We start from the raw sequence: 15,236 nt of genomic DNA on the forward strand, positions 1-15,236 counted from the left end.
CCTCAGATGCTGCCTGACCTGCTGTGCTTTTCCAGCGCCACACTTTTTAACTCAGAGTATTTATCGCCCAAGTTATTGATGGAGAGATGGTCGTGATGGGGGCGATGGTAGTGCTGGTTTAGGGGGTGGGGGGGCATGTTTGAGGCTCAAACATTTATTTTTAATGGATTTGCTATACAGTAGGAAGGTAGCAGTCAATTAGAAACAAGCTGATTTGGGGCAGCACAGTGGCTCAGCGGTTAGCACTGCTGCCTCACAGCATCAGGGTCCACGGTTCGATTCCAGCCTCGGGCGACTGCCTGTGTGGAGTTTGCACATGCCCCCCAATGTCTGCGTGGGTTTTCTCCGGGTGCTCTGGTTTCCTCCCACAGTCCAAAGATGTGCAAGTCAGGTGAATGGGCCATGCTAAATTGACCATAGTGTTAGGTACATTAGTCAGGGGGAAATGGGTCTTTGTGGGTTACTCTTCGGAGGGTCAGTGTGGACTGGTTGGGCTGAAGGGCCTGTTTCTACACTGTAGGGAATCTATCTATCTAATATGGTGGCTATAATCAAAAACAGATCAATTAAAACACAATCAAGTACAACCTGTTAATTCTACTTATAAATTTTCATTTCTAAAACAAAGTAAGCATTTGAATATTAAGAGCTATTTAAACAAAAGGCACAAGCAGATTGATGGAAACCGCAACTTCACACATGTATAAGATACAGGATAGCAATATACTATTGCTACTGAGGGTCAGTGGTAGAGGGAGTGAATAATGTGGATATGCTGCCAATGAGGCAGGCTGCTTTCCCCTTGATGGTGTTGAGCTTCTCATGTATTGTTGAAGCTGCACCCACTGAGACAAGTAAGGAGTATTCCATTACACTCCTGACATGTGCCTCATGATTTGTGGAAAGGTTTTGGGGAGTCAGGAAATGAGTTACTTGTGCAGTATTCCTAACCTCTGCCCTGCTCTTGCAGCAAAAGTATTTATATAGTGAGTCTTATTCAGTTTCTGAGCAATGGTAACCCCCAGGATGCTGACAGATTGAAGTTCAGGGATGGCAATGCCACTGAATGTCAATGAGCAATGGTTAGATTCTTTCTTGTTGGAGATGGTCATTGCCTTGTATTTATGGGTACGAATGTTACTTGCCATTGATGAGCCCAAACCAGGATATTTGAATGTGTACTGCTTCATTATCTGAGGAGTGACAAATGGTGCTGAACATTGCGCAGTCATCGGTGAGCATCCCAACTTCTGACCTTATGGAGGGAAGGTCATTGATGAAACAGATGGAGATGGTTGGGCCGAGGACACTACCCTGAGGAACTCCTGCAGAGATGTCCACTCTGAGGTTTAGTATGACTGGTTTCATTCATAAAACTTTAATTCAGGTCTCGTCAACTTACCAGATATCTGCTTTTCTGCCATAACCTTCTCCACTGATCACTTCTGGGCTCATCCAGTACGGCGTGCCAGTGACCGACTTCATGCCTGTCCCCGACAGACAGATAGTCTGCAACCTTCTACTTGCACCAAAATCTCCCAATTTAACATTACCAGCAGAATCCCGTAAAATGTTGGCTCCTTTAAAACAAATGACACCATTTCAGTCCAATTTCCAATACCTAACAGTGCCCACAACAATCACAGCAAGATGTCCTTATCCTGCAATTTAATAGCAAATTGATGGAAAGTCACAAAGCTCGCTGATGTACCAGAATAACGCAATAAGTGCTCCCCCTGCACTTACACATTTCAAATTCTCCCAACTTACAGGTGAAGTTTGCTCCATCATTACTAAAAGTGTGATGGTGAGATTCCAGATGCAACAAATCACAGTAAAGAGAGAGTTGCTAATTGGAACTGCCTGCATTTAGCAGTACCATCCTTGGTGCAGGGCAGGTGAACAACACTCATACCAGCACTGCTGGGTGGAATTAGAACAAAATTAAACTTCTTTCACCAAAGGATAAGTCAGGCAGGATCCAGAGCAAACATTTGCTGTTGCTTCCACCCAAACCTCTCCAGATCTCCAATGTGACTTGGTTCCACGACCATCAGCAGATTACTGGGCTACTGTGAGGTGACACTCAGGTTAAATCGCCACTAGTTGTCTGTCTCTCTCTCACACCAATCAGGGAGCAGCCTATGGTCCTCTGGGACTAGGGCAGCTTTATCTTTCCCCTTATTGGGATATTGTCAATGTGTCCATTCTTCATGTACAAGTCTTGAAAGGGGTGCTTCCTTGGCTGTTGCACTCCAGTGAGCATCACAACCAAGGCCAAGTCTTTTCTTGCCCATGACAAGAATGCCAGCTAACTTACCCCTCTGAGAAAATATTTTGAGCAGCAAGTTGTTACAATCTGGAAGAGTAACTTTCAAAGGCAATTGAATAAATGTTAGAAAGGAAAGAGAACAGGGGGGAGCCTAATTGAATATCACCCTTGAAGAGCTGGAATAGACACAGTGGCTAAATGGCCTCCTCCTTCAATATTCTTCAAGATATCAGCAGCTATATTCAGCTAAGAATGGTCGGGATTGAACATGACATTCCAGACCGTACAATGTTTATATAGCACTCGGCAATGCCATTGGTTATCAGATACCTGTCTTTGCATGAGATCCACTGAAGATGTTACCTAGTAAGGTAACGAAATGTCTGGAAATGAACCTTTCAGTTCAGCAAGCAAACCTACATCCAGATACCTGTTCTACACTGAAGATATAATTAAGTGTGTTTCTAAATTTTCCATTCTGAGCTCATTCAAAGCTTTATCTTAACTCACACAGAGGCCAGTTTCCTAATCTCTGTGCTCACTGATTTACACTGTCTCCCAGTTAAGGTACTCAATTTTAAACCAATCGGCTTGGTTCTCATACTCCCTCCTATGGCCTTGACATTCCCTATCTCTGCAACCTCTGTCAGTCCTACATCCCTCCAAGATTTCTGTACTCCTTTTATGCACCTCCAAATCCTTCACCCCACCATTGGTAGCCATGCTTTCAGCTGCCTGGGCCCCAAACACTGAAACCTTCTCCTTAAACCTCTCCACCTCTCACTCCTCTTCGAGGAGATTCCTGAGCATTTATCTTTTGGTGACCAGTCCAAACCTTGCCTTCCTGTTTCAGTGTTTAACTTTATCTGATAGAGTTTATGTAACATACCTTGGAATACTTTGTTAAAATAAAAGGCACTGCATAAATACAAGCTGTTAATGTTTCAAGAGAGCAAAGGAGCACAGACATACTGGGCAGAAGGGGTTAATCCCCAAGTAATCGCATATACTTATTGGGAACAGAAGAAAAGTTTTCTACTTGCCCCCACATAAGACTTGGATAGTTTAGGAGAATGGTCCAAGCAATGGGTGATGAAATTTAACATGAGCAAATGGACATCTTGCACTTTGGGAAAAAGAATACAGGCATGGACTATATTCTAAACAGTGAGAAAGTTCATAAAGTCAAAGTACAGAGGGATCTGGGAGTGCTAGTCCAGGATTTTCTGAAGGTTAACTTGCAGGTTGAGTCCGTGGTTAAAAAAGTGAATGTAATGTTGTCATTTACCTCAAGAGGGTTGAAATACAAAAGCAGCGATGTGCTTCTGAGACTTTATAAAGCTCTAGTTAGAATACAGTGTTCAATTTTGGGCCCCTTACCTCAGGAAGGGCATACAGGCACTGGAGCGTGTTCAGCGGAGATTCACACGCATGATCCTTGGAATGGTAGGCCTAACATATGATGAACAGCTGAGGATTCTAGGATTGTATTCATTAGAGTTTAGAAGGTTATGGGGAGATCTAACAGAAACTTAAAAGATAATACATGGCTTAGAAAGGGTGGACGATGGGAAATTATTTCCATTAGGCGGGGATACTGGGACCTGTGGACACAGCCTTAGAATTAGAGGGGTCAATTTAAAACAGAGAGTGGTGGGGCCTGTGGAATTCATTGCCATGGAGTGCAGTGGAGGCCAGGACCTTAAATGTCTTCAAGGTAGAGATTGATAAATTCTTAATGTCACAAGAAATTAAGGCAATGGGGAGAGTGTGGGTAAGTGGCGTTGAAACACCTATCAGCCATGATTGAATGGCGGAGTGGACTCGATGGGCAAAATGGCTTTACTTCCAATCCCAAGTCTTATGGTCTTATAAGCAGGGAAACCAGAGTGCTGGATAATAGATCGAAAAATGTTTGAACTATTATTAGTGAAAATATGAAGTTACAAGAGAGAGAGAGATTAAAGATTGAAATAAGGAAAGAGAAATCAGACAGAAGCAAAGTTATATCTGAAGCACATAAAATGCTAGAAACGTTCAGCCAGTATTTATTGGCAGAAGCAAAGTTAATGCTTCAGGTTGGCCATGGCTTACCATAGATCCTACCTGACCTTCAAAGTCATTTCCAGCAATATTCATTTTTTTCTATCACATTTCCAGTCTTTGCAATATTTTGCTTTTATCTCTCGGACACTATTCCAATAAAGTTACTCCAAACATCTGAGCATTGTGAGTACAGGAAGATTAGAGTTTGTTTCTGCATCAGAGTTTACAGCCCAGGGAGCTGCAAGTTCTCCTTTCCTGTTTCTGTCCAGTATGTAGCCTCAGCTGACTGTACATATTATTGCAGTGCATCACTTTCTGTTGGCACTCACCTTTTATATCTCTGTGTACAATCATGTTGCTGTGCAGGTAAGAAACACCTTCCAGGATCTGACGAGTGTACCTGCGAGTCACGTTCTCTGTAAGAGCACCATACGCCTTCAGCTGGTCTTTTATTGAACCCTACAGAAGGAGATTGTAATCCAATCACTTGTAAATTCCCTCCAGACACTGCTACGACCAGATTACTTAAACAGTGGCATAGTGATAATATCACACGATTAGGAATCGGGCAAATGCTCTGGGGACATGATTTCAGAAGCCATCATGGCAGGTAATAGAGTTTAAAGTCAATGAATACATCTGGAATTGAAAGGTACTCTCTGCGAACGATGACTGCTAAAACTGTCCGATTCAGGAACCTTTCTTTACAGAAAGAAAACTGCAGCCCTCTCCACCCCAATCAAAGGTACCAGGATCAAAGCTTCCGACACTAAACATTTATTTTACCAGGAAAATCTGCGAGACTTTAGAGGTGTCGGCATTTGCATTTATCAGCAATTTACAACAGTTCAAAACTGCTTCTTCATCCTTATTTCCAGAGTCTGATAATTTAGTGACCTGTGTGGAAGTACAAAGTTAAAAATCACACAACACCAGGTTATAGTCCAACAGGTTTAATTGGAAGCACTAGCTTTCGGAGCGACGCTCCTTCATCAGGTGGTTGTGGGGGACACAATTGTAAGACACAGAATTTAGAGCAAACGTTTACAGTGTGATGTAACTGAAGTTATACATTGAAAAATACCTCGATTGTTTGTTGATCTTTCATCTGTTCGAATGACCATGATAGTTTCATTTCTTTCATATGTAAGTCACAAAACTTTTTTTTTTTTTAAAAGTTACATTCTCAGGTTAACTGTAACAATTGGTGTTAGCTGGACAATATGTTGAAGGTGTTAGCCCCCTGTGTTCTCTGTCTGTGCCATAATGTTTAGACTGATTCAAATTTTAAAAAGTGAGACAACATGAATTCATGCAATTTTTGAGCAAAGTACAATGTAACTCTGTATTCGAACAGATGAAAGACTCAACAAACAATCGAGGTAGTTTTCAAGGTATAATTTCAGTTACATCACACTGTAAACGTTTGCTATAAATTCTGTCTTACAATTGTGTCCTCCATAACCACCTGATGAAGGAGTGGCGCTCCAAGAGCTAGTGCTTCCAATTAAACCTGTTGGACTATAACCTTGTGTTGTGTGATGTTGAACCTTTTACACCCCAGTTCAACACCGGCATCTCCAAATCATGTGTGGAAGTACATTTATTGACAGTATTGGATGAACTCAATCCAGACTTGCAGCCTGGACCTGGTAACAGCTTCTGAGCTGAATCATCCAGGGCTGTGGCTTTGAAAAATCTTGAAAGAATTTACAAAACGTTAAGCGTTTTGCACGAATTCAGACAAGTGCCGATCCTGAAAATGTACACTATTTTAAAAAGAATGATCATTAGCAATGATAGTTAAATGCCTGTAAAGAACCAAGTAAACTTTAAGAGGACAAAAAACGTTTTTAAAAGTTCATTCACGGGACATGGGCATCGCTGGCTTGGGCAGCCCCTCCTAGCTGCCCCTTGAGAAGGTGGGGGTGAGCTGCCTTCGTGAACTGCTGCAGTGCAAGTGCTGTAGGCTGAACCACAATGCCCTTAGGGAAAGAATTCCAGGATTTTGACCCAGTAGCACTGAAGGAACAGCGATATATAAAAGTCAGGATGGTGAGTGACTTAGAGGGGAACCTGCTGGAGGTGATCTTCCCAAGTATCTGCTGCCCCTGTCCTTCTAGATGGAAGTGGTCATGGATTTGGAAAGTGCTGTGTAAGGATATTTGGTGAATTTCTGCAGCGCATCTTGTAGATAGTACACACTGCTGCTACTGACCATCAATGGTGAAGTGGGTGGATGTTTGTGGATGTGGAGTCAATGGTAAACTGATGGTGTCACTGATGTGTTGTGGTAATAAATGCAGCCTTTTCGCAAAATTGAAATGTTACTGTACATTTCCTGACACTTCAAAACCATAGTTTTTGATCAGGGTAATATTTTTGAAAGACACAGCCGACCCTTCAATGCTTCCCTCTCAGAAATTCGGCTTTTCCAAGTGTTCTTAAGAAGTCGTTGATGAAGTAATTGTTAAACGGACTGTCCTATAGTTTTCAAGCTGTGTACCAAACAATGGAATTAGGAAAGACACACTATGATTATAAACATCCAGTGTTTTATTTAAGCTTACCCCTGGCATATACTCCATAAAGATAGAAAGAGTTCTCTCTTGAGGGTCTCTCAAACAGCCATAATACTGGACAATTCTCTCATGGTGCAGATTCTTTAAAAGCTGGATCTCACATTCAAGAGCATTCACCTCCTAAAAATACAGAAAAATCAGTTTGTTAGAAAATCCAATGCATGCAACACACAGAAAGGCTTGCTACACAACAAGGAATTTTAAGTTTTTAAAATATGAATACATAATCAGAATCAAAGGGCATTGATGATAGGGCCTCCCATCTCACCGTGCAATTTCTCCTCCATTGCTACAACCCCCACATTTCTCTCTCCTGTCAGCGTGCTGCCTCCCAACCAACACTTCTCCAGACAGCACGCATCCCACCCCCTCACCCACTCTAAACATCTTTCCTGTTAGCATGGCACTCCACACCTCAACTTCTGTTAACTTGCATCCTCCCCACACCCATGTCTCAACCTTCCAACAACACTGACGCCACACACCTCTCCCTGTCAACATGGCACCCCTACACCCAATGCCCTAATGCTTCGTAAACATGGCCCTTCATGCCTCACACTCCATTCACACAGCTCCCCACGTCTCCCCCTCCATTCACACAGCTCCCCACGTCTCCCCCTCCATTCACACAGCTCCCCACGTCTCCCCCTCCATTCACACAGCTCCCCACGTCTCCCCCTCCATTCACACAGCTCCCCACGTCTCCCCCTCCATTCACACAGCTCCCCACGTCTCCCCCTCCATTCACACAGCTCCCCACGTCTCCCCCTCCATTCACACAGCTCCCCACGTCTCCCCCTCCATTCACACAGCTCCCCACGTCTCCCCCTCCATTCACACAGCTCCCCACGTCTCCCCCTCCATTCACACAGCTCCCCACGTCTCCCCCTCCATTCACACAGCTCCCCACGTCTCCCCCTCCATTCACACAGCTCCCCACGTCTCCCCCTCCATTCACACAGCTCCCCACGTCTCCCCCTCCATTCACACAGCTCCCCACGTCTCCCCCTCCATTCACACAGCTCCCCACGTCTCCCCCTCCATTCACACAGCTCCCCACGTCTCCCCCTCCATTCACACAGCTCCCCACGTCTCCCCCTCCATTCACACAGCTCCCCACGTCTCCCCCTCCATTCACACAGCTCCCCACGTCTCCCCCTCCATTCACACAGCTCCCCACGTCTCCCCCTCCATTCACACAGCTCCCCACGTCTCCCCCTCCATTCACACAGCTCCCCACGTCTCCCCCTCCATTCACACAGCTCCCCACGTCTCCCCCTCCATTCACACAGCTCCCCACGTCTCCCCCTCCATTCACACAGCTCCCCACGTCTCCCCCTCCATTCACACAGCTCCCCACGTCTCCCCCTCCATTCACACAGCTCCCCACGTCTCCCCCTCCATTCACACAGCTCCCCACGTCTCCCCCTCCATTCACACAGCTCCCCACGTCTCCCCCTCCATTCACACAGCTCCCCACGTCTCCCCCTCCATTCACACAGCTCCCCACGTCTCCCCCTCCATTCACACAGCTCCCCACGTCTCCCCCTCCATTCACACAGCTCCCCACGTCTCCCCCTCCATTCACACAGCTCCCCACGTCTCCCCCTCCATTCACACAGCTCCCCACGTCTCCCCCTCCATTCACACAGCTCCCCACGTCTCCCCCTCCATTCACACAGCTCCCCACGTCTCCCCCTCCATTCACACAGCTCCCCACGTCTCCCCCTCCATTCACACAGCTCCCCACGTCTCCCCCTCCATTCACACAGCTCCCCACGTCTCCCCCTCCATTCACACAGCTCCCCACGTCTCCCCCTCCATTCACACAGCTCCCCACGTCTCCCCCTCCATTCACACAGCTCCCCACGTCTCCCCCTCCATTCACACAGCTCCCCACGTCTCCCCCTCCATTCACACAGCTCCCCACGTCTCCCCCTCCATTCACACAGCTCCCCACGTCTCCCCCTCGATTCACACAGCTCCCCAGGTCTCCCCCTCGATTCACACAGCTCCCCAGGTCTCCCCCTCGATTCACACAGCTCCCCAGGTCTCCCCCTCTATTCACACAGCTCCCCAGGTCTCCCCCTCTATTCACACAGCTCCCCAGGTCTCCCCCTCTATTCACACAGCTCCCCAGGTCTCCCCCTCTATTCACACAGCTCCCCAGGTCTCCCCCTCTATTCACACAGCTCCCCAGGTCTCCCCCTCTATTCACACAGCTCCCCAGGTCTCCCCCTCTATTCACACAGCTCCCCAGGTCTCCCCCTCTATTCACACAGCTCCCCAGGTCTCCCCCTCTATTCACACAGCTCCCCAGGTCTCCCCCTCTATTCACACAGCTCCCCAGGTCTCCCCCTCTATTCACACAGCTCCCCAGGTCTCCCCCTCTATTCACACAGCTCCCCACGTCTCGCCCTCTATTCACACAGCTCCCCACGTCTCGCCCTCTATTCACACAGCTCCCCACATCTCCCCCTCAGTTAACACAGCTCCCCAAATCCCCCCTCCATTAACATAGCTCCCCACCTCCCGCTCTATTCACACAGCCCCCCATGTCTCCCCTTCTATTCACACAGACCCCCATGTCTCCCCCTCCATTAACACAGCTCCCCACGTCTCCCCCTCTATTCACACAGCTCCCCATGTCTCCCCCTCTATTCACACAGCTCCCCATGTCTCCCCCTCTATTCACACAGCTCCCCACGTCTCCCGCTCTATTCACACAGCTCCCCACGTATCTCCCACTATTCACACAGCTCCCCATGTCTCCCCCTCTATTCACACAGCTCCCAACGTCTCCCCCACTATTCACTCTGCTCCCCATGTCTCCCCCTCTATTCACACAGCTCCCAACGTCTCCCCCACTATTCACACAGCTCCCAACGTCTCCCCCACTATTCACTCTGCTCCCAACGTCTCCCCCTCCATTCACACAGCTCCCCACATCTCTCCCACTATTCACTCAGCTCCCCACGTCTCCCGCTCTATTCACACAGCTCCCCACGTCTCCCCCTCTATTCTCATAGCTCCCCACGTCTCGCCCTCCATTAACACAGCTCCCCATGTCTCCCCCACTATTCACACAGCTCCCCACGTCTCTCCCACTATTCACACAGCTCCCCATGTCTCCCCCTCTATTCTCATAGCTCCCCACGTCTCGCCCTCTATTCACACAGCTCCCCACGTCTCCCTGTCTATTCACACAGCTCCCCACGTCTCCCCCTCTATTCACACAGCTCCCCACGTCTCCCCCTCTATTCACACAGCTCCCCACGTCTCCCCCTCTATTCACACAGCTCCCCACGTCTCCCCCTCTATTCACACAGCTCCCCACATCCCCCCCTCAGTTAACACAGCTCCCCAAATCCCCCCTCCATTAACACAGCTCCCCACCTCCTGCTCTATTCACACAGCTCCCCACATCTCCCCCACTATTCACACAGCCCCCCATGTCTCCCCTTCTATTCACACAGCTCCCCACGTCTCCCCCCCCATTCACACAGCTCCCCACATCCCCCGCTCTATTCACACAGCTCCCCACGTCTCTCCCACTATTCACACAGCTCCCCATGTCTCCCCTTCTATTCACACAGCCCCCCACGTCTCCCCCCCCATTCACACAGCTCCCCACATCCCCCGCTCTATTCACACAGCTCCCCACGTCTCCCCCTCTATTCACACAGCTCCCCACGTCTCCCCCTCTATTCACACAGCTCCCCACATCCCCCGCTCTATTCACACAGCTCCCCACGTATCTCCCTCTATTCACACAGCTCCCCATGTCTCCCCCTCTATTCACACAGCTCCCCATGTCTCCCCCTCTATTCACACAGCTCCCCACATCCCCCGCTCTATTCACACAGCTCCCCACATCTCCCCCTCTATTCACACAGCTCCCCACATCTCCCCCTCTATTCACACAGCTCCCCACATCTCCCCCTCTATTCACACAGCTCCCCACATCTCCCCCTCTATTCACACAGCTCCCCACATCTCCCCCACTATTTTCACAGCTCCCCACATCTCCCCCTCTATTCACACAGCTCCCCATGTCTCCCCCTCTATTCACACAGCTCCCCATGTCTCCCCCTCTATTCACACAGCTCCCCACATCCCCCGCTCTATTCACACAGCTCCCCACATCTCCCCCTCTATTCACACAGCTCCCCACATCTCCCCCTCTATTCACACAGCTCCCCACATCTCCCCCTCTATTCACACAGCTCCCCACATCTCCCCCTCTATTCACACAGCTCCCCACATCTCCCCCACTATTTTCACAGCTCCCCACATCTCCCCCTCTATTCACACAGCTCCCCATGTCTCCCCCTCTATTCACACAGCTCCCAACGTCTCCCCCACTATTCACTCTGCTCCCCATGTCTCCCCCTCTATTCACACAGCTCCCAACGTCTCCCCCACTATTCACTCTGCTCCCCACGTCTCTCCCACTATTCACACAGCTCCCCACGTATCTCCCACTATTCACACAGCTCCCCATGTCTCCCCCTCTATTCACACAGCTCCCAACGTCTCCCCCACTATTCACTCTGCTCCCCCTGTCTCCCCCACTATTCACACAGCTCCCCACATCTCCCCCACTATTCACACAGCTCCCCACATCCCCCCCTCAGTTAACACAGCTCCCCAAATCCCCCCTCCATTAACACAGCTCCCCACCTCCCGCTCTATTCACACAGCTCCCCACATCTCCCCCACTATTCACACAGCTCCCCATGTCTCCCCTTCTATTCACACAGCTCCCCACGTCTCCCCTTCTATTCACACAGCTCCCCACGTCTCCCCCCCCCATTCACACAGCTCCCCACATCCCCCGCTCTATTCACACAGCTCCCCACGTCTCCCCCTCTATTCACACAGCTCCCCACGTCTCCCCCTCTATTCACACAGCTCCCCACGTCTCCCCCTCTATTCACACAGCTCCCCACATCCCCCGCTCTATTCACACAGCTCCCCACGTCTCCCCCCCCCATTCACACAGCTCCCCACATCCCCCGCTCTATTCACACAGCTCCCCACGTATCTCCCACTATTCACACAGCTCCCCACGTCTCCCCCTCTATTCACACAGCTCCCCACGTCTCCCCCTCTATTCACACAGCTCCCCATGTCTCCCCCTCTATTCACACAGCTCCCCATGTCTCCCCCTCTATTCACACAGCTCCCCATGTCCCCCGCTCTATTCACACAGCTCCCCATGTCTCCCCCTCTATTCACACAGCTCCCAACGTCTCCCCCACTATTCACTCTGCTCCCCATGTCTCCCCCTCTATTCACACAGCTCCCCACGGCTCCCCCACTATTCACTCTGCTCCCCACGTCTCTCCCACTATTCACACAGCTCCCCACGTCTCTCCCACTATTCACACAGCTCCCCACGTCTCTCCCACTATTCACTCTGCTCCCCACGTCTCTCCCACTATTCACTCTGCTCCCCACGTCTCTCCCACTATTCACACAGCTCCCCACGTATCTCCCACTATTCACACAGCTCCCCAAGTCTCCCCCTCTATTCACACAGCTCCCAACGTCTCCCCCACTATTCACTCTGCTCCCCCTGTCTCCTCCACTATTCACACAGCTCCCCACATCTCCCCCACTATTCACACAGCTCCCCACATCTCCCCCACTATTCACACAGCTCCCCACATCTCCCCCACTATTCACACAGCTCCCCACATCTCCCCCACTATTCACACAGCTCCCCACATCTCCCCCTCTATTCACACAGCTCCCCACATCTCCCCCTCTATTCACACAGCTCCCCACATCTCCCCCACTATTTTCACAGCTCCCCACGTCTCCCCCACTATTTTCACAGCTCCCCATGTCTCCCCCTCTATTCACACAGCTCCCCACATCTCCCCCTCTATTCACACAGCTCCCCACATCTCCCCCACTATTTTCACAGCTCCCCACATCTCCCCCTCTATTCACACAGCTCCCCACATCTCCCCCTCTATTCACACAGCTCCCCACATCTCCCCCACTATTCACACAGCTCCCCACATCTCCCCCTCTATTCACACAGCTCCCCACATCTCCCCCACTATTCACACAGCTCCCCACATCTCCCCCACTATTCACACAGCTCCCCACATCTCCCCCACTATTCACACAGCTCCCCACGTCTCCCCCTCTATTCACACAGCTCCCCACGTCTCCCCCTCTATTCACACAGCTCCCCACGTCTCCCCCTCTATTCACACAGCTCCCCACGTCTCCCCCCCTATTCACACAGCTCCCCACGTCTCCCCCTCTATTCACACAGCTCCCCACGTCTCCCCCTCTATTCACACAGCTCCCCACATCTCCCCCCCTATTCACACAGCTCCCCACATCTCCCCCCCTATTCACACAGATTCCCACATCTCCCCCACTATTCACACAGCTCCCCACATCTCCCCCTCTATTCACACAGCTCCCCACATCTCCCCCTTTATTAATACATCTCCCTATGTCACCCATTGATCCATTACCACTTGCCTTGTCTCTGCAGCCACCCAGTGATAGTGCCAATGTCTCCCCAGTATGTAATGCAATAATCTCACCTTGCTGGTCTCAGGACTGTCTGGGTCGAACTGCACTTGTTTCACGGCCAGTTCTCTTGCTGTGTCAGCATCATAGCACAAATAGACCCTGCCGAATGCCCCTTGGCCCAGCAGCTTGCCCAGTCTCCAATTTGTTGGCGCCCTTGGGGCTACAAAACATAAAGCCAATTTTAGAAAACTGCCTTCGAGAAAGGGGAAATGTGAAGATTCCACCCTCACTTCCCTGAGGAGTCTAAATTCTCTCAGAACCAAACACAAGCCAAGAATGCAGCCACGTTAGCTGACCTTTCAGTTGCCCTGCTGCGTATCACTTGCTGTGACACAATACATCTCTGTGACACATACACACAAGACTCTATCAATTGCACACTGGGTAAGGGGATTGTCCAACACTGTTTTTAAAATATATTTGACCTCAGGAAGTGGTATTGTTGACAACTAAAACATTTAATACTCATTTCCAATTGCCCTCGGGAAGGCAGTTGAACTGTTGCAGTCCCTGTGGCTCATGCAGAGCTGAATTGCGTCAGGAGAGTGAACTCAGGCTTTAGACCCATGATAACAAATAAATGGTGAGACAGATCCAAGTAAAAATACCAGCTGATCTGGCACAAGCCTACTTAGAACTAGGTCTCTCTGTTGAAGCTGATAATTCCTGCAAACATCGGCTTTCAAAAGGACGAGAACTCATGCTTTTGATCACAACCCATGTTCATACAAACATAAACATTAGGAGCTGGAATAGGTTATTTGGCCCCTCAAACCTGTTTCACCCGTTAATAAGATCATGGCTGATCTATTTGTGGTTAGAATTCTATACCTACATCAACAGATTCACATTCTTCCACACTGACATGGAAAGATTCTTGCTAGACGGGCTGTCAGAAGATAACAACCTCATTCAGAATATTCAATTACCCTATCTCCACTGTTTTAACATGGAGATAATAGTCATACAGCACAGAAACAGACCCTTCAGTCCAACCAGTCCATGCCAAACATAATCCTAAACTTAAACTAGTCCCACCTGCCTGCTCCTGGCCCATATCCCTCCAAACCTTTCCTATTCATGTACTTAACCAAAAGTCTTTTAAACGTTGTAACTGTAGTCACATACACCACTTCCCCAGGAAACTCATTCCACATGCGAACCACCATCTGTAAAATAATTTGCCCCTCATTTCTTTTTTTAAAATCTCTCTCCTGTCACTTTAAAAATGTGTCCCCAGTCTTGAAGACCCCCATCTTTAAAAGGAAGTTCTTTACAGATGTTAGCGTGCTTTCATTAATAACTAGTTGCGCTTGCAAAAGCTGTTAAACCCATAATGAATATTGCAGTAACTCATTAGATCCATTAGCAAAGAGTATCCCTTGAAATAACAGTCTTACTCCTTTGACCAGTCATATCAATAACAAAGATGGAGCGTTGGTCCAATTTCAATGGAAATCCGCTAAGTGTCAACTTTGGTGAGTTTCATGGAGGGTTTTCATGACACCTAGCGATAGTTCACATACTATCTTCCCAAACTGATTTTATTATCTGGACACCACATCCCTAAGATTCTTTGCTCATCGTCTTCTCCCTCTGGCCTGAGGTAGAGGTTCTCACCACTGCCAGGGGCTCCTGGGATTCCTTGTCCAATAAAAGTGGAGGATCTAGTGGGGACTACAGCAGAGGAGGAGCCACGTACAGACCCCTCAGAAGCCTCAGGACACTCCAGAGGTAGCTAGGCCTTCCACCTCCACTCTGCCTCCCTGTTC

The 15,236-nt window shown here is 49.1% G+C and overlaps 1 protein-coding gene across 1 annotated transcript in view; it reads right to left on the reverse strand.

Moving 5' to 3' along the window:
- The window catches only part of map3k2 (mitogen-activated protein kinase kinase kinase 2), a 119,789-nt gene that overhangs the window by 9,857 nt on the left and 94,696 nt on the right, over positions 1 to 15,236 (reverse strand). Inside the window, exons 13-16 of the mRNA XM_072580035.1 lie at positions 13,476 to 13,624; positions 6,889 to 7,020; positions 4,648 to 4,777; positions 1,403 to 1,580 (exon numbers count right to left, since the gene is read on the reverse strand). Coding sequence (XP_072436136.1) covers positions 1,403 to 1,580; positions 4,648 to 4,777; positions 6,889 to 7,020; positions 13,476 to 13,624 — 589 coding nt within the window. The remainder of the gene's footprint in view (positions 1 to 1,402; positions 1,581 to 4,647; positions 4,778 to 6,888; positions 7,021 to 13,475; positions 13,625 to 15,236) is intronic.

This window comes from Chiloscyllium punctatum, chromosome 10 (assembly GCF_047496795.1).
Source record: "Chiloscyllium punctatum isolate Juve2018m chromosome 10, sChiPun1.3, whole genome shotgun sequence".
In the NCBI taxonomy this organism is placed as follows: Eukaryota; Metazoa; Chordata; class Chondrichthyes; order Orectolobiformes; family Hemiscylliidae; genus Chiloscyllium; species Chiloscyllium punctatum.